This window comes from Diaporthe batatas (genome assembly GCF_019321695.1).
Source record: "Diaporthe batatas strain CRI 302-4 chromosome Unknown Contig00021, whole genome shotgun sequence".
Lineage (NCBI taxonomy): Eukaryota > Fungi > Ascomycota > Sordariomycetes > Diaporthales > Diaporthaceae > Diaporthe > Diaporthe batatas.
Genome location: NW_025408568.1, coordinates 558,599 through 576,430, shown reverse-complemented (window position 1 = coordinate 576,430; position 17,832 = coordinate 558,599). Strand labels below are relative to the sequence as shown.

The window sequence follows — 17,832 nt, the reverse complement described above, 5'->3', positions numbered from 1 at the left end:
GTCTCTTAGCACAGTCAGTCATGCGAACCTGAGGAGGTGGCTCAGTCCACCTTTCCTAAGCCTGCAACTTACTCGTAACAGGCACTCCTAGGCTTGGTAAAACAGTTTGTTTGGTTTAGTAACTTCGGTGGGCCTGGCGGGCATTAAATAAAAGAGCTAACGTCCACTCACCTAGTAATTATGTCTACTTACCTAGTTCTTACTAACTACTTACCTAGTACTAATTTTTCTAAGTAACTCTCTTATATTTATACATACCTTTTAAGTTAGTATTAAGAGACCCTATAGTATGATTTCCTTCTCTAATTTTTAATATTTTTAATATAAACCCCTTTTAGCACCCTTTCTAACACCCCTTTTAGCACCTCTTTACCTTCACTTATATCTTTACCTTTACCTTTACTTTTACTATTTAGTTTATATATATTTAGATACTAATTAAGTATTTAAATATTAATTAAACGTTAAAAGGTTAAAAGTCTAAAGGGTTAAAAGGCTAGAAGGAAAACTAGAAGGTTAGAAAGTATATAATCTTTACCTTTACCTTTTTAACTTCTAGCCCTCTAATGTTTAGTTAGTATCTAAATACTTAATTAGTACCTAAATATATATAGGCTAGAAGGCCTAGAAGGAGTGTTAAAAGGTATACTAAAAGGGGTGCTAGAAGGTGTGCTAAAAGGGGTGCTAAAAGGTATATTAAAAGGTATATAAAAGGGGTTTATATTAAAAGTTTTAAAAATTTAGAGAATCCTAGTTAGGTATATAGTTTTATATAGGCCCTATATATAAATTTTTATATTAAGTAAGTAGTTAGTAAAAAACTGGGTAAGTGGATATAATTGCTGGGTGAGTGGACGTTGGCTCCAAATGAAAGCCTTACATTCTATTAATATGCGGGTGGACAACATTAATCCACGTCACCTGTTTTGACTGCGTTTGGGTGTCTCTAGATACGTAGAGTAATCAAAGTATTGTATCGGACATGCTCAGACGATCAGGGGATTGTCGTAAAATAATCGCCTTGTAAGATGTTATCGGCGTACTTGTATATATACACGTATTTATGTGGACAACGGTGACACCGTAACAACCTCGGTGCCATTCATCGTTCCCCCTCTGTATGCATATGTGAAAGTCCACCCAGATGCCGCCCCGCCGTGCTCACCCTGGTTGTTGACGACCACAATGCCGGTAGCCGCCTCGGGGTACTTCCTGATCATGCGCGACACAGCATCCTCCGCGGCCTCCTGGGGCGTCATGCCCCTCCTCATACTCTCGACGGCCTGGTAGCAAGGCAGGAAGCGCATCATGATGTCGCCGTCACCGGTCGCGCCGCACCCGCCCACATCACCATCGACATACGAGCCGCTCCCAGTGATCGGACCATCGCCCACGCGCCCGGGGACCTTGTGCGATGCGCCGTTGGTCGACGTGCCGGCGGCCATCGTCCCGTCCACGTGGATCGCGATCATGGAGATGGTGTCGTGCGACATCCCCGCCGACGTCCCGTACGCGGCCGACGGCTTCCTCGTCTTGAGCTCCACCTCCCTGGTCGCGACGGTCGACTTGGCGGCGCCGCTCGGCGCAGCAGGCGCATACGGCCCACACGACGTCGTCGCGTCCGGCACCACGACCCCAGCCCTGTAGTTGGGCTGGCACCCGGCGGCCCTCCACTCGCCGCACCGCGCCGCGCTGTCGGCCGTGGTCAGGTTCTCCTCCTTGAACCCGCCGAAGCCCACCGCAAAGTCGGTCGCCAGGTCGCCCGCGAGCAGGGTGTGGTCCGTGTAGTCGAGGACGAGGCGGGCGACGGCGATGGCGTCCCTGACGCGCCGGAGCCCCGCCACAGCGCCGGACTTCATGGTTGTGCCGTCCTCTGGTGGTGAAGTTAGTCCTGCTACGGGTCCTAAAGTGTTGTATTCTAGAACATTCCAAAACATGAAAGACGGGGATCCGTAAAAGGTGAAAAGTGATACTGACGGATCATGGCGTCGAGGGTGGTCTCGCAGTTCTCGTCGGGCGAGCCGCCGTAGCCGACGCTGCCGTCGCACTGGTTGCGCTCGCACGTCGCGCAGCCGATCTGCACGGCGTCGAGGGCGGACGCGGAGGTCGCCACCAGCGACAGGTAGGCCGTGTCGGTGGCTGCTGTGAAGGGCCCGCCCCACGTGTTGATGACCATCGGCAGGCCTGGGGATGCCTGCCCGGCTGACGTGGTGGCCCTGAGCAGGAGGCAGGCGAGCACGAGGTGGAGCTTCATGATGCCTCTTGGGTTGGACACTTCAGTTGCTGATGATGTTCGTTCCCGGTGTTGGGAGATGCTGAGGGGCAAAGGAGGCTGACCACGCGTGTCTTAGATGTGGCTGAGGTTGATCTGCATCTACACAGATAGTTATGTGGACGCCAAGAGAACTCGATGATCGCCACACGCTACTGTGTAGACATTGTCGAGAGGAGACGCAGTTGTCCTTCCTGTTCCGGGCGGAGAGTCGTATTAGAAGTCTTGGAGGCTTGGGCTTTTAGCTGTCGTTGCCGGTTGATAAGGACAGTGTGTGCTTGGCCACACTGTGTTCAGCCGGGTGTCGTCTGGGCAAAACAAACACGGCGGCCGTGCGAGTTTTCTGGAAGTCGCGATTGCGACTCGCCGGCGCAGGTGTTTATTAATACTTCCTGTTAGAGCCTTTCTTCACAGCAACCTACGATCTTTGCAAGTGATGCTTGAGCAGCTCACAGGATTGACCTGAAACTTTAAGGCAACATTGATTTCATCAACCCATTCACGTCAACGAGCTCGGCTCGGTGTCCGCTACAAGGCTATGGTATCTCTCATCCGCGTACCATTTGAGAGAAGCTTATTATTAATAAAACGGCGTCAGTCCCGATGTCGATGTCAGAGTTCTAAGGAACGTACCTTGACTTAGAGCACTGCACGGGTGCAGAATTTCCACACACCGAAAGAAACAGCGGAATGGTCACCGCGTCCCTGAGACTCCCAGCAAGACAGCGTAATGCTCTAAATCTCTGCACAAGCACTTTCATCCACGAAAAGGGGGATTACGAGAGTTTTCCAGACAGGGTGACACAGACAGTGGGATGCATATCGAGTACGACACCTGGGTAATCACCGGCACATCGGTCGTGTCAAGACATCCCGAGGTCGTCAAGTGATCCGCCCGGCCCAAGACGCCAGACACCATTGCGCTGCGACACCAACAGCAATGTTCGGATGACGGAAGGGCGCGGACTTGGGCGGGTAGCCTGACCCGGCCCCTATTCCAATATCCGAGTCGCAGACGACTGTTCATCCGGTGAACCTGCGTCAGCAACGCGGAACGTGCCGTCGGCTAAGCTTCCGGGGAGGCGGTACTCTCGTTCGGAGAATTGCCCGCCCACATGGAAAATATCGCGAGGGGGAACCCACAAATTAGAAGCTTGAGCCCTTGTTTTCCACACGAATCGCCTTCCAGAAAAGGACAAGGACATGACCGTCTCGTGCCCACGGGGTCATTTCGCGTCGGTAAATTGGCTCCGACGAGAGGGGAGTGTGCTGCCTGTCGAGTGAGTAAGAAGTATAAATTCATGTTGTAGCAAGCATGGCCTGGTATGTCAGTCTTACACGAGCTCTTGGCTTGTGGAAATGATCCAGTGCGTATCCAACTCGACCGTCAACCTCATCCTTACAGAAACCCAATACCGTGCAGTATTAGCTGCTCGTACTGCTGCCCTGCCCTATACACAGTTTCAAGGAAGGACGACGACTGCATACCGCTTTCCCGTCCCGCCGGCCGAACATGTTGTTCCTCACCATCCTGGCCGCTGCCAACGCGGCCCTTGTCGGCGCCACGCCGTCCAGGGTCGCGCCGCGGGCGGCTGCTTGTACACCGAAGGCTGGTGGGAGCAGCTCCATCGACGACGTGCCCGCCATCCAGTCCGCCATCGCTGAATGCGCGTCTGGAACTATTGTGTTTCCCGCCGGCACAACATACTACATCAACTCTGTGCTCAGCCTCGCCGGTTGCAAAGGGTGCACCCTTCAGGTCGAGGGCGTGATTAAGGTCTCCTCCGACACGGAGTACTGGAACGGCAAGACTGCCATCGTCCTGGCACAGAACATAGACGGGCTCACGGTGACGAGCACCACCGGCTCGGGTGTTTTCGACGGCAACGGGCAGGCCTCGTGGGACAAGTTCGCCACAGACACCTCGTTCCGCCGCCCAACCCTGTTCTACGTCACCGGTTCCAAGAACGTGAAGATGTCCAACCTGAGCTTCAAGGACGCCCCCAACGTCTTCCACTCCGTGACCGGCGGCTCCAGCAACGTAGCATACACCAAGATCTCCCTGTCGGCCGTGAGCAAGAGCAGCAACCTGCCCAAGAACACGGACGGCTGGGACATCGGCAGCTCCACCCACGTGACCATCAACGGGGCCACGGTGGCAAACCAGGACGACTGCGTGGCCTTCAAGCCGGGCGCCGACCACGTCGAGATCTACGACATCAGCTGCGCGGGCAGCCACGGCATCAGCGTCGGCAGCCTGGGCTCCAGGCCCGGGACCACCGACACCGTGTCCAACGTCTTCGTGTCCGGGGCCAGGATGTCGACGTCCACAAAGGCCGCGGGCATCAAGCTGTACGCGGGGGGCGCCTCCTACGGCACCGCCGTCGTGTCCAACGTCACCTTCAAGGACTTCACCGTCCCCGGCACCGACTACGCCTTCCAGGTCCAGAGCTGCTACAACTCGGACGCCGCCTACTGCGCCAGCAACCCCAGCGCGGCTAAGATATCGGGCGTGGTGGTGTCTGGCTTCTCGGGCACCACGAGCACGAGGTACGCGCCTGTCGTGGCCAACATCAATTGTCCCAAGGCCGGGTCCTGCGGCATCGCGATGAGCGGCATGGCGGTCAAGGCTGGCTCGGGGACCGCAACGTACCTGTGCGCGAATACGCCCGGCAGCTTGGGCGTCACCTGCAGCTCGGGGGCAAGCGGCTAAGTGTGTGTGTGTGTTGTAAGGGGTATGTGGAAACTCTCAAGTGCTTGGTAGGAGGGCTTGGCGGAGTAGCAGCCTGGCCTCTCAGGCTGTTCTCTTATACATTCTTGGCCGTAGTAAGATGGGGCAAATGCGATATTTAAATCAGTAACCTCTTCCAGAATTAAGAAAGGTGACGCTCGCAATATGTTACCTCAGGTCAAGACTGGAGAATGATTGACAGGGATTGGGGAAAGAAAGCGAATAATTCAAAGAATTGCGGCTTCCCTGGAGGACGGACATGCCAGAGTATGAAGTCTGAAATCTTTAACTCTGACCTAAGCGCACTCATAACCTCCCAGGGTTGAAAGCTCGTTTCTAGCTGCATCGCGCCGGGAGCTCCTCACTTCCACTGAACTGTGACACCTTTCTCGTGCGACTCTCTTGCAAGCTCTAACACCCTCAGCCCATCCCTTGACTGCGTCGGCTTAACAGCCAACTCTGCCTTGCCATTGATAGCATCCGCGACATTCTCGTATAAGCCCATCCAGCGCCCAGTAATACTGGGGTACGGGCCCGTGTACTTCTTCGTCTCCGGATCATAGGTCTGGACACTGCTGTCAAACTCTTCGCGTGTGGTAAGGATGCCGTGCATTTTCTCATCTTCGAGACCAAACCCTTCGTCGAGTGGCTTCTTCCCGGCCTCGATATGCTCCTCTTGAGGGCAGGTGCTGCGTTGTTGGAACTAGTAACAATCTCTTTCAGTTTCCGAGTATTTTCTGGCTGGACACACCCTTGAAAGCCTTGGGGGTCATATTTTATTCACCTTGACGAAAGACCCCTTTGTTCCTCGGACGAGTTGCTTGAGCTGCTTTGCCATAGAGGTAGTGACAGATGTCTTGACAGTTACGAGCAGGTCTTTCTGGCTCCCGCTGTACTGCAGGATAATCGTGAAAGAGTCTTCGACCTCGCTCTCGATGTCACGCTGGGTGCGGAAGAAGCCCGTCACAGACTGCGGCCGGCCGAAGAGGACCAGAGCCTGGTCGATGCTATGGGTCCCTGACATTCGGTTAGCATTCGGCCCCGGACTGAGACTGTTGCCGATTGAAACCTCACCGAGACCAAAAGCCATGCCCGAGCCAGGCGTATATTTCTTGTCGGTCATCTTGGATAACCACGGGGGAGATTCAAAGTCGTAGTGAATCTCAGCTTCCTTGATGTCGCCCAGCGCGCCAACACTGATGAGGTGGCGGAGCGTTTGGAAATCACCGTCCTGTCGAGGAAGTCAGATCAACTCGACCACGGCGGCACCTAACCATGTGACTCACCCATCGCCTATTCTGAAAGCACGTGAGGATGAGGCTTTTTTCAGCGGATAACTTGATCATCTCGTCGGCTTCATCTGAAGACATTGCAAACGGCTTGTCCACAATCACTGATCATTGAGGATTAGCGATTTTCAAGTCGTTTCTATGCTCACGCGGCGTACCATGTTTGCCTGCAAGAAGCGCTTTCTTAGTAAAAAAAGAATGCGTGTCGGTGTGAGTTGCAACCACAACAAATTGGATTTCAGTGTCGGCAAAAAAGTCGTCGGCTGTGCGGTGATGCTTGGCCTTTGGGTAGTCAACAGTGCAGTGTGAGCCCTTGGGGGCGGATGCCGGGTCTGAGGGAGCCTCAGCTCGCTGGAAGATGGCTATGACCTCGTAGTCTGGGATGGCCGTGATGAACGGGAGGTGGAAGCTCTTGCCAGAAAAGCCGTAGCCGATAATGCCGACTTTGATAGGAGCCATAACCCTAAGCTTGAGTTTGTAATCTCGTAGACTCAACTGGTATCCGTGACGAATTTATGTCATCGTCACCTCTTGTTCTTGGGTCTCGTACATCGCTGGCGGTGCTGAAATCCCACCATAGGACTAGTACCAATGCATGACGTGACCTGCCCACAGTCGAAAGGCCTGGGTGAGGTTGCACCCACCATTTATCCGACAAATAGCCAACCTAGACGCACATCAAGGTAGTTGCGGGGTTTTCTCTTGCACAAGCGGAGCTTCGAACCGCTTTCGGTGATTTTCGGGATTACCCTATTCAAAGGCGGCACATATATTTCACAGGTGTAGGCATTAGAAATAAACTTAGAAAGGACTTACCTTATCTTCCTTTAATATAGATTAAGTGGATCTAGCTTTACTATTACCTTTAAATAAATATAAGTCTATTTTACTTTCTTTTTATATATTAATTTTTACGTAAAATTAAAAGTAATTAATAATATAATTATTATTAAAAATATATTTATTTAAATATTTAAATTAAGTTTATATTAAACTTTATTATATTTAAAAATTATATTAAAAGTATGAAAAAGTTATATAATTCTATCTTTATAATTACTTTTTTTATAAATAAATAATTAATTATTTATAATTTTCTATTAAAGTATACTTATCTAATTAGAGTCTTATATAGTCTAATAACCTCACATTATATCATACTTACTTAAGTATCCACACTTTTAATACTAATAATGTTTACACGGGACTAGCATAGCATCGGTTTCTGAAAATCATAGCTTTGAATTCCTCTTTTATCTAATACCACATTCTGTGTGTCCACTCCTTCCATCTCCTACGGTCCAGCCTCGATACCAACTGCGCATGTTGTGCACCGCCAAATTTCATTTTGTACGGCCTACTTCCTTGGATTCTTGCTCGTGATTCGGTTGGAACGGGTGCGAGTTGCATCTGCCTTTCTAATTCGTGACATTGACTTGGTGAGGATTGTGTCGCCTTTCTTGATTGGGCGCCCGCTTCTTGATTTAATTGGGCGTCCACTTCTTGTTGTAAGTACTGTTTGGAACGATGATGTTGTCAGTCATCTGTTTGGGTACTCGGCAAGCATATCATACATTAGTCTTTCAAAAATGGAAATGACTTACCGGATTTCTCCTCCTCCTTAAAGATGGCCTCGTCATATCGGAATCTGTAACGCACTTTACCATACTCGTACCGGTTGGAACCATTGTGCGGGCACTGGAGCAAGGTTCGAGGATGGCGAATCAGGTAATCATCGCCCATCTTAGAAGAGCATATTAATTCCTCAGGCTTGCTCCCGCGGGCGCCGGGGCCAATAACTTTGTGGGCGTGCAAGGGGACCCGAGGCTCGCTATCCCTTGAATAGACTTCAGCATCTTGGGCCTTGGGGTCGTCATCAAGATCGATTTGGTAAAAGCCGTAACTGCCATAGTATCTCACAAGGTCGTCAACATTCATTGGGGTAAGTCGAAGATCATTCTGGTTAATGGCGTGCGCAATGCAGTTGTATCGGCGGCTCTGCGGTCCGACAACCGTGTAGCCCACTACAATTTCGACACGACTTTGTAAGCAGACTTCAAAGTGTGTGATAAAATACGAAGACGGTGGTGTTATGGCGATCAGGGAGGAAATGAGCTTACCAGTATTGACAACAACAGTTTCCGTTTTCCCGTCCTTGTTAACCCTCTTCTCAGTCGTGCACACTGCTCGAAAAGTATTTGCCATCCATTCTTGGAACTTCTTCATTGGATCGGGGTTGACCATGGATTGAGGCATGACTGCTGAAACTCAAAGTGTAAGGAAAAGGTTACAATTCAGGTGCTGGGGATGTATTCGATTAGGATGACCGTGCCAGGTAAGTAGATTAAGTAAAATCACAAGATGCTATGTTCAAGTAGCGGTTCACTTCGGAAAGAGACGGTACAGCATTGCCTTTTATGTCATCTTGAGAATTTCAGATCATATGGTTTCAATTCTATTTTCTGCTCGTTCCGAATCCATATCAAAATGCGAAGAAGGACCGTCGGCTGGCTCCAGCCAGGCGAGGCTGAAACCTGCGGCCTCTGGCCACCTTGTGACAAACAGATAATCCTTCCAACTTTGGGTCCTCCATGACCGCTCGCGCCAGCCGTTTGAACGGGTCGACATAGGAGGCACACGCGAGAGAAACCTAGAGCAAACGGCTCGAAATAGCTCAAGTACGCACGAGACCTGGCCGCCAGACCTCCGAGTCGGTCCGGAATGTGCAGCCTGCCCTGCGGCCGGAAGGCGTGGGAAAACAGTGAGGCCGCGATCCACAAAACCAAAATTAGATCGGAATTATCAAACAGTACTTTGTTTCTTTAACATCTCCATAGCATGGACAGGTACTGAGTGGGTCAGTGGGGAGGTGTTGGTTTGCCTTTGGCTGTTGGCCGCAGGACTGCTACAGATGTGCCCGCCCCCACTGGAACCAGGGTGAGTGGGAACCTCCTCCTGATACTTGCTATACATAGAAAGTCGCCCAGTAATTTTTGTGGGTCATAAAATTGTTCAAGCCTGCTGTCTATTTGGAGGCATCTCGGTCTGTTGGTCCCAGATATTGGCCGCAAAATGGCACGTGACCTGGTTGGATCGTGGTACATACGCGGCCCGGCCCACCCCAGCCACTAATGAAGACTGGAGTGAAGTGACAGAAATACTTAAACCCAACCACCCCCATATGTACTGACTTACTCTGCATCTGCGTCTTGACTGCCAAGCAGCGCGAACTCCCAGACTCATTCATGCCCGGAAACACTGATCTTTCTCGCTTGCCATTCTAAATCGTGTATAATTCATTCAACGTTAAGGCAAGATGGGGCATTTCGACCACTGCACCCCAGATCAGCGTTTCACCATCACCTTTCCTGACATGGTGCATGAGACCGGCACCAAGAAGGTCATTATCGACTGGGATCAACGACGCTTCATTGCTGTTGGGACCGCATGGAAGGAGGTGGATGAGGACTTCTTTCTCTGTGCACTCGCAGAGCACATTGATGATATCCCCTCAGATGTTACGCGTATTGAGGTTGGAGAGCATGGGGAACTACTAAAGTGTATCACTGACCCAGAGGAGGATCAGACTAGCATCCCCTTCTATCCCTCTCCGTCAGACTACCCAGCGCTGGTGCCGCAGATCAGGCGCGAGCAGCTCGTGGAAATCAGCCGAATGGGCGTCCAAGTTGACCTGTGCGAGTATGCCTCGACCCCTGGCTTGCCGCCGCAGCAAGTTGCATTCAAATACTACATCAACGAGGGCAATATGGCAGTTGTTTGGGATGAAGGAAACTGCCTTCTCCACATGCCCAAGCACCCTAACATCATTCAATTCCATAGTCTTGTGGTTGACCAGATCGAAGGCCAAGAGAAAGTCGTCGGCTTTACAACCCCATTTATACCTGGGGGGACTATCGAAGATAATATCTCCAGGCCATTCAAGCTCAAGCACCTGAGGCAGTTGACCTCGACTATCGACTACCTTAACCTTGAGCTAGGCATCTCCCATAGTGACATTACACTATACAACCTTCTTATCGACGAGACCACAGATAACATCATTATCTTCGACTTCAATACCGTCGGTAGAATGGGCCGGGACAATGATCCGGCGCGGAATGATATCAAGTTTACTGCCTTTACGCTATACGAAATTATTACCCGGGACACACACCTACGCGAAGAGAACTACCCCGAAGAGCTAGACATGCCCATGGTTCTCAATACGCCAGATTGGGAGAAGCACGAGGATGTTGTCCTTGACGCCCCTGTGGAGGAATATAGGCGACACCTTGATGAATGGATTGCGACACGCCAAGCCGATCTAGGCGAAAGGGCAGAGGAGGAGAAGGCAGGGATCCCAGGAGGCCCAAACCAACCCCCCAACGCACTCGATTGGCCGCCACTTCCAGAGCTGCCATATGTGCTGTTTGTTGGGACAATGTTGAATGTGCGTGCACAAATAAGGCGCGAGTTGGTCCGAAACGATATGAAGTTCTTGACATGGCAGCGACCCCCTAGCTGCGAGCTGCCTCTGCCCGAAGGCAAGAAGTTACTTGCAACAGGGGAAGTGGTGGAAATGGACTATGAGGTGTCGTGACAATGCAAGTCACAGGCTCGAAGGCGTGGAGGCAACCTTGATAGCTTGGTAATCTAAATCGATGAAAAAGCTTTAACAACCGTCCATGAACACTACAAGTCAGAGAAATCCCTGCAATGTTGCGCAAGGATGCCCTGGCTACAATAGGTAAGGGTTCTTGAGCTGGCATACCTAGGTAAATCAGGATGATGAAGGTGTAGTTTATTTCGTACCTCGCATTTGGACTTCAAGACAGTCCAGCAAAATCTCTGTTCCGGATATCTGTCAGCCCAGCCATGTGGGTGGTGCGGGCTATCTATCCGCGTTCTTCAGGCGGCCTGCGCCTTCAATCACGATAATTGCGTCCATCCCCCTTGACGGGTTGCTGACCAGCCTTGCAGTGGCCGGTGAACGCAAGACACTAACTTGTCGTGATAGCAGGGGCGAGAAGCCCTATCTTCTCGCGAGTTGCTTCAAAATCGACTTTTGCCGTCTGAAGACAGTTGGCTAAATTATCACTCCGGACTCGGCCATGAAGTCGTTCAGTCTCACCAACTGGATCGAAGGGAGTGCTACAGATCCAAGCTCGCAGGTTAAAGGTCTTGCAAGTTATTAGCCATGCATACTTCAGTACCTAGTTAAGAGGACTAAGCCGCTCCCATAATGGGCGATTCGAAGGTTTCGGTTGAAAATAATACAGGAAGTGGCGTGCCAGCTGAATTCGCCCTCTGCAGTTCATCCACCATGCTCACGGATCTGCTCGATGTAGAAAATCGGGTTCTTGGGCTGCACAGTCTGCAGGAATCTCTCGATGAGTTGGAAAACATGCTCTTCACGGATGCTAAGACTTTTGTGCTGGGCTGCACATGGCAACCACTCATTACAAGGTTCGGCAAAGTGAAAGCTTCCATTAATAATCTCTCGCGAGCAGGCTGTATAGCCACTCAGAAAGCGATCGGTAGCCGCACATGGTGCATGGACTGCTACTGACTCGGGAGAGCATCGTTGGGCCTCAGTGTCAGGAAGACCGGCTTGGTCAGGAGTCTGGGAATTCTGGGCATCATCCATAGCCTCGGCGACTGGATTATGCTGGGACTCAGATTGCACTGTCCCGGTGGTGACCGCGTTATCGGTGCTGTCAACCCTCATCAAGACTTCTTTGAGCTTCAAGTTGTCCAAGATTATTGCCTCTGTGGACTCTCAGAATCGAAGCTAACGCAGCTTCATGCCAACTCTTGCTCACAAATGTGCCAAAGCCAAGGCTGAACCGAGGAGGTGTGATGAAAGGGTGGGTCGTACGAGCAGGGCACATTGTTCTTGACGCATGACGCGCAACGTGGCTGCTCATTGTCACATTTAATGTTCCTGACCCTGCAACTTTCGCAGGCGGTCACGGCTCGCTTGCACGGGAACGAAATGGCGCGAAACCTAGTCCTACGTGTAACGAATCCTACACGAGGCTGGGCGATGACAGCGCGTCAAACTTGTCCTTGGCTTTGCAAGCCCCGGTCGATTCTAAGGTTGTGGATTTGAGGTTATACAGGATTTTCTTTTCGGGTTACAGGACAACATGCATCATCTGAAGGCAACACAATATATCTCTGGTCTGGGTTGAAGGCGAACGGGGAGTTTTGGACTTGACGGATGTGCTCCATGGCGGCAGCTGAGTATTGTCCTTCGTTTCCGGTTAAAGTCTTATCCTTTTGGCTTCTACTCCGTACGCCATTCCCGGTCAGTCTTCGAAACCGAGACTATCTGTATACCCCGCGTTACCCACAAGAGGCTTCATCTTTATTAGCGTGACTGTACGGAATAAAGATATGACACCGAGACAGGCGCCCGACAGCGCCCGGCTTAGAAGCCCAAGCAACGATGTGAAAGCATCTAGAGTAGAAGGACCTGCTTGATCGTTGTCGAGAAGACCGCGGACATTCAGGACATTTATGGAGATTTGGCCTTCTTGAACCGTTCAGCCCCCGAGAACTCTCAATTGGGAAAGGAAAGGGCTGTCGTGATGTTGACATCGCTTAGCAGTTAAATATATCCAACTAGACTTGGTGCCAAATATTATAGGTGTGCGGTGAGTCGCACCATACTCGAAGCTAGCTGAGCCGACATGAGCTACCGAAGCTGAAATGACAATTCCTGCTTCCCTTATCCGACCCCTGATCCGGCGACATTTGGTGACGCCTGCCCAGGTGCCCAGGTGCCCAGGTGATGAACAGCATGGCACCACCCCGCAACCTCCACCATGCAGGGCTGTTCCCCATGGGCATGGCAGCAGGGATCCAAGGAGGGGCAGTCTTGGCCCTGACATTCGGCCACCGTCTTGAGTAGTTTGGCTTGTCAAGAGGCCCACGAGCTGAAGGTCTGTTCAATGCTACCTAGCTACATATAGTCAATTACCTCTCGTGCTGATCTCTCCGAGCGTGAACCATCCTGTTACCGATTCAAGGTCCTGGTCTTCTGACTCCTAAAGTCATTGCTAAGTCTTCAAGATGACTGCCAAGACTTTCGATTCAGTGGGAGCTGAGCTTGCTGCAGTTTTACCCCCAAACGACAAACCATGGTACAAGAAGCGGAACCAAGTTTATCTCAACTTCTGCATCATGAGCCTTTTCCTGCTCTCCTCAGGGAACGGCTACGATGGATCGATGCTGAACGGCCTGCTCGCTCTCACACCTTGGCAATCGTTCATGAAAAATCCCACAGGCGCTTGGCTCGGATTCATCAGCGGGGCACAAAACCTCGGCAGCATAGCATTCTATCCCGTGGTCGCATGGGCGTCTAATCGATTTGGCCGGAAACCCACCATCTTCGCCGGTTACTTTTTCCTCTGCCTCGGGGCGGGTTTGCAGACCGGGGCTACCAACGTTCCGATGTTTGTCGTGTCGCGGCTCATTGTCGGTATTGCGAGTGCCTTCTTCGGCGGTTGCGTACCTCTTTTGATGACAGAGACGGCTTATCCCACCCATCGTGGTATTATCACCAGCCTCTACATGTGCGGATGGTACGTCGGTAAGTGTTCACTCGAAACGACACATGCAACAAGCCGCATTTGACTTAAGGCTGATGCTGAGAATCACCAGGCTCGTTCCTCGCTGCGTGGGCCGCATTCGGTACCCGCAACTACGACAACTCATGGTCTTGGCGGATACCATCAATCCTCCAAGTACTGCTCCCCGTGCTTGCACTCCCTGGGCTCGTCATGATGCCCGAGTCACCCCGTTTCTTCGCCTCCAAGAAGCGAGACCACGAGACCCGAGCATTCCTCGTTAAGTACCACGCAGAAGGTGACGAGTCTTCCCCACTGGCTGCGTTCGAGCTCGCAGAAATCACGCGAAGCATCCAGATGGAGTCAGATTATCAGAAGCAGACATCGTACCGAGACATGGTTGCGACACCTGCCAACCGCAAGCGGACATTCATCACCGTCTTCCTGGGAATCTTTGTTCAGTGGGCCGGCCAGAACGTCGCAGGATACTATTTGCCGCCGGTTCTCGCCACCATCGGTATCACGACCTCCACCCAGCAGACGCTCGTCAATGGTTTCCTGCAAATCTGGAATCTCGTGTGCGCTCTGGTCGGTGCGTTCAACGTCGACCGCTTTGGGCGTCGTTTACTTTTCCTCGCGGCCACCGGTGGCATGCTTTTCTCTTATATCCTGATCACTGCACTTTCCGCTACCTTTGCCAACGAGGGTTCGGCTGCGGTCGGAACCGCTGTTGTCCCGTTCCTCTTTCTCATGTACGGCTGTTACTCCCTGGCCTTCACCCCTCTGATGGCAGCATATCCTGTCGAAATCTGGCAGTACAGCCTGCGCTCACGTGGCCTGTCTGTGATGTGGATTTCGACGGCGACAGCTGTGTTCTTCAACATTTTCATCAACCCTATCGCACTCGAGGCTATTGAATGGAGATACTACCTCCTTTACGTGTTTATCCTCGCTGGTGGAGGGGTCGTCATTTATTACACATTTCCCGAGACGCGAGGTCATACCCTGGAGGAAATAGCGCGCGTCTTTGACGGAGAGAATGTGGACGTTGCCAAGGAAGACAAACACGAAGAGGACACTAAGACAACAGAGACTACCCATCACGTTGACCACATCGACAAAGTCTAGATCAAGCTATTGGATACCCCATCAGTCCCCCGAATCAACGTGGGAAATAGCGTAATTTCAGCGAGAGGCAGTGTCAAGATATAAATGTCATGTATCTAAGGTAGATAGCGGTAGTTTTTACACGAATAGAGTAGTGGTGTTATCGGTAATAGTCATAAACTTGTAAGAGCAACCCGGTCCAGCTGACTTGAGGAGTAGCCTGAGACTGGAAATAAGTTGTAACTTTCTCTTTTATGGAGTTATGTATCCCCTGGGCAACTTGGCCGCCCGAAGGAGGGACTTCAGGTTCAGCTCCGGATGGAGCAAACGGGCCGGCCACCATGCCTTTGAGAAGGGAAACGAAGAATTGTTCATGACACAGTTCAAACTGGCCAGGTAGCCGGTGACCACCAGTTGACGCGATTCATAGTGGCGGGTTTCCCGTCCGTGTGAAGGCTGTGGGGGACGGGGGGGGGCATTTTGTGTCATTGTTGTAGGTGGTCTTACACCAGGGGAGGGTCACTGGGACTTTGTCAAGTCTTTGCAGGGTGTCTTCAGCTCGAACGACAAAGTTGAATGAATTCTTTTAGTTTCCCTTGAATAGAAACGGATTAGCAGTCAGATGTTAATCCAGTCCTCCAACAACACCCCGTACTGACTGAACCAGGGATGTTCCAGGACTTCCAGGATGTTTGGTCGAGTCAAAGGGTCATAGACGAAGATCCTTGACAAGAGGTCTGCGAGCAACACAAGCGCTTATATATACTGACCGTACCTCACGCAAGGCAGCACTGTTCATCTGCTGCCTATTGTTACACTAATAAATCGGCTAGCCAGCCAGCCAGCCCCTAAGCGCGTCACCATCGAAAAGGGAACAACGGACGGTCCAAATATGAGAAATAACGATCATGAGATAAGAATTATACCGATATGTCAGTGTTCAAGATGAACATGGTAGTATCAAGTGTGTCTTAAATCTCGTAGACAATCTTATAGGCTGAGATCTTGCCATCCCTGTGCTCTTGGAACCCTTCGACAACAGCATCCAGTCCTTTCAAAACCTTTGCGGTGCTGGGTCTTATTTTACCACTTTCCAGCCACTCGGGCAGCCTTTCGAATAACTCCGAGGTCAAGTCATGGTCGCTTTGGTTCGCCTGGATCTTTTAGTTGGCACTTGGTCCGTATACCGATGAGCATACAAGTTGAATCAATGGAGAACTCACCGGCCAAAAGAAAGATTTGTATCTATGGTCCTTGAGAAAAGCAGTCCATACGAGGACATCGGTGACCGTCGTCTGCTTGCTCACTGATTCTGTATTGACCTTGCCCGGCCGCACTGTGCAAAGCCGGCCTCCGCTCTCCTTGATGCCTTGCGAGGCCAAGGTGGACGAGTCGGAATTTCCGATGGTGTCGAATACGTATTCCAAGTCCGGGGCCACGTCACGAACCTTCTTCACAACGTCGGAATCGCGATAGTTGAACACATGATGAGCGCCCAGTGATTTCACGAGGTCGAAATTGTGTTCACTACATGTAGTGATCACCTTGAAACCATGCATTGCAGAAATCTGGACGGCGAATTGACCAACGCACGCTGTGGCAGATAACTTGTTAGTTAGAACGGGACCACAATCCGCGTGGGTCGCCATACGTACAGCTCCCGCCCCAAATGAGAACGGCCAATTCTTTGCCAGGTGATCTTGGAATATAGAGTGAATCTTTGGAAAACAGAGCGAGCCATGCTGTCGCAGCTGCCAGAGGCACGGTTGCCGCCTCTGCGAGCGGGACTGAGCTTGGAACCTTGAAGCTGATCCTCTCGTCTGCGATAGTATGTTCGGCGAAAGCCCCGAGCCCCTTTATCTCACCTAGGTGTCGTCAGCATTTGGAGGCACGTGATAATTCAGACACTGCAGGTCTTACCGCCCCAGATGAGACCAGCGATGATGTCGCCTTCTTTGGCCCTCGAAACCTCCGCGCCCGATTTTTCTATCGTGCCCACAAAATCGCACCCGAGCACTGTACCGTCGCCGAACGCATTGGTATCGAATGATTGTACTGTTTGATATCAGTAATCGAGATACCGTCATAATTGAGGTCATCAGCACTCTCTCACCGTCAGTTGGATTCTGTGCAACGTGGGATACCTTTATGAGGAGCTCGTGAGGGCCAGGTTGTGGTACTGGCGCAGGCTCACGAGTTAGAATTGGCTTGTCGCCATCCTTGACACGTTGAACTAGAGCTGAACTCATTTTCATGGCACTCAGGTATACATCCAAATGGTATACACAGATATGTGAGGGCTCTCTGTTGATTGCTGGCTCGGTGACGTAAATGAAATCCCCTCTTTCTGGCCTCGCCGCCCCGCCCTCACCTAGCGTCCGCTGACCTACCGTAGCGCTTTCTATAGGGTTTCTGAACATCGTCAATGGTTCATCCCGTCAGCTCCAAAACAGACCCTTAAACGATTTCCTATGTATCGAAATTGTCCCAAACTTCCTACAGGCTAGTAGCAGCTAATACACTTTTTATATCTTCCTTGAATACTAGATAAAGTTTTTTAACACTTATATTCTTTCTAATACCTTCTTTTAAAGGCTTAAAATAATATTTTTATTTAAAAATAAAATTTATTTTAAAATAAATAAAGTAAGTAATAATATATTATAAAATTTATTAATAGTAATATTACTATTTTATATAATATTTTATTTAATTTATAAAAAAATAATAAAAAAGTATTATAATATAAAATATTAATTAAAAACTTTAAAATAATTAAAACTATTAGTATATTTATAAATAAATAAAAATATTAAAATATTATATATTTTATAATATAATAGTTCTTATTAATAATAT

The 17,832-nt window shown here is 50.4% G+C and overlaps 7 protein-coding genes across 7 annotated transcripts; 3 read left to right on the top strand and 4 right to left on the bottom strand.

Moving 5' to 3' along the window:
• Window positions 1-1,005: 1,005 nt before the first annotated feature.
• Window positions 1,006-2,524, bottom strand: KVR01_012712 (uncharacterized protein). Its single transcript, XM_044782589.1, has 2 exons — window positions 1,978-2,524; window positions 1,006-1,873 (listed from the first exon to the last, which is right to left on the bottom strand). The coding sequence occupies exons 1-2, from the start codon at window positions 2,252-2,254 to the stop codon at window positions 1,062-1,064; spliced, it is 1,089 nt and encodes a 362-aa protein (XP_044638183.1). The 5' UTR covers window positions 2,255-2,524; the 3' UTR covers window positions 1,006-1,061.
• Window positions 2,525-3,587: 1,063 nt separating this feature from the next.
• Window positions 3,588-4,985, top strand: KVR01_012753 (uncharacterized protein; the record flags this gene model as incomplete). The annotated part of the gene is made up of 2 exons (XM_044791809.1): window positions 3,588-3,595; window positions 3,734-4,985. The coding sequence occupies 2 exons, from the start codon at window positions 3,588-3,590 to the stop codon at window positions 4,983-4,985; spliced, it is 1,260 nt and encodes a 419-aa protein (XP_044638224.1).
• A 379-nt stretch (window positions 4,986-5,364) lies between these two features.
• Window positions 5,365-6,751, bottom strand: KVR01_012751 (uncharacterized protein; the record flags this gene model as incomplete). The annotated part of the gene is made up of 5 exons (XM_044789409.1): window positions 5,365-5,706; window positions 5,788-6,020; window positions 6,078-6,234; window positions 6,290-6,396; window positions 6,451-6,751. The coding sequence occupies 5 exons, from the start codon at window positions 6,749-6,751 to the stop codon at window positions 5,365-5,367; spliced, it is 1,140 nt and encodes a 379-aa protein (XP_044638222.1).
• An 898-nt stretch (window positions 6,752-7,649) lies between these two features.
• On the bottom strand, window positions 7,650-8,230 carry KVR01_012779 (uncharacterized protein; the record flags this gene model as incomplete). Its single annotated transcript, XM_044792950.1, has 2 exons — window positions 7,650-7,807; window positions 7,897-8,230. The coding sequence occupies 2 exons, from the start codon at window positions 8,228-8,230 to the stop codon at window positions 7,650-7,652; spliced, it is 492 nt and encodes a 163-aa protein (XP_044638250.1).
• A 1,238-nt stretch (window positions 8,231-9,468) lies between these two features.
• Window positions 9,469-10,974, top strand: KVR01_012844 (uncharacterized protein). The gene has a single exon (XM_044787370.1). The coding sequence runs from the start codon at window positions 9,609-9,611 to the stop codon at window positions 10,890-10,892; it is 1,284 nt and encodes a 427-aa protein (XP_044638315.1). The 5' UTR covers window positions 9,469-9,608; the 3' UTR covers window positions 10,893-10,974.
• A 2,395-nt stretch (window positions 10,975-13,369) lies between these two features.
• Window positions 13,370-14,994, top strand: KVR01_012773 (uncharacterized protein; the record flags this gene model as incomplete). The annotated part of the gene is made up of 3 exons (XM_044788101.1): window positions 13,370-13,889; window positions 13,961-14,626; window positions 14,660-14,994. The coding sequence occupies 3 exons, from the start codon at window positions 13,370-13,372 to the stop codon at window positions 14,992-14,994; spliced, it is 1,521 nt and encodes a 506-aa protein (XP_044638244.1).
• Window positions 14,995-15,944: 950 nt separating this feature from the next.
• KVR01_012733 (uncharacterized protein) lies at window positions 15,945-17,222 on the bottom strand (the record flags this gene model as incomplete). Its single annotated transcript, XM_044782202.1, has 5 exons — window positions 15,945-16,127; window positions 16,197-16,567; window positions 16,629-16,838; window positions 16,894-17,028; window positions 17,087-17,222. The coding sequence occupies 5 exons, from the start codon at window positions 17,220-17,222 to the stop codon at window positions 15,945-15,947; spliced, it is 1,035 nt and encodes a 344-aa protein (XP_044638204.1).
• Window positions 17,223-17,832: the final 610 nt, after the last annotated feature.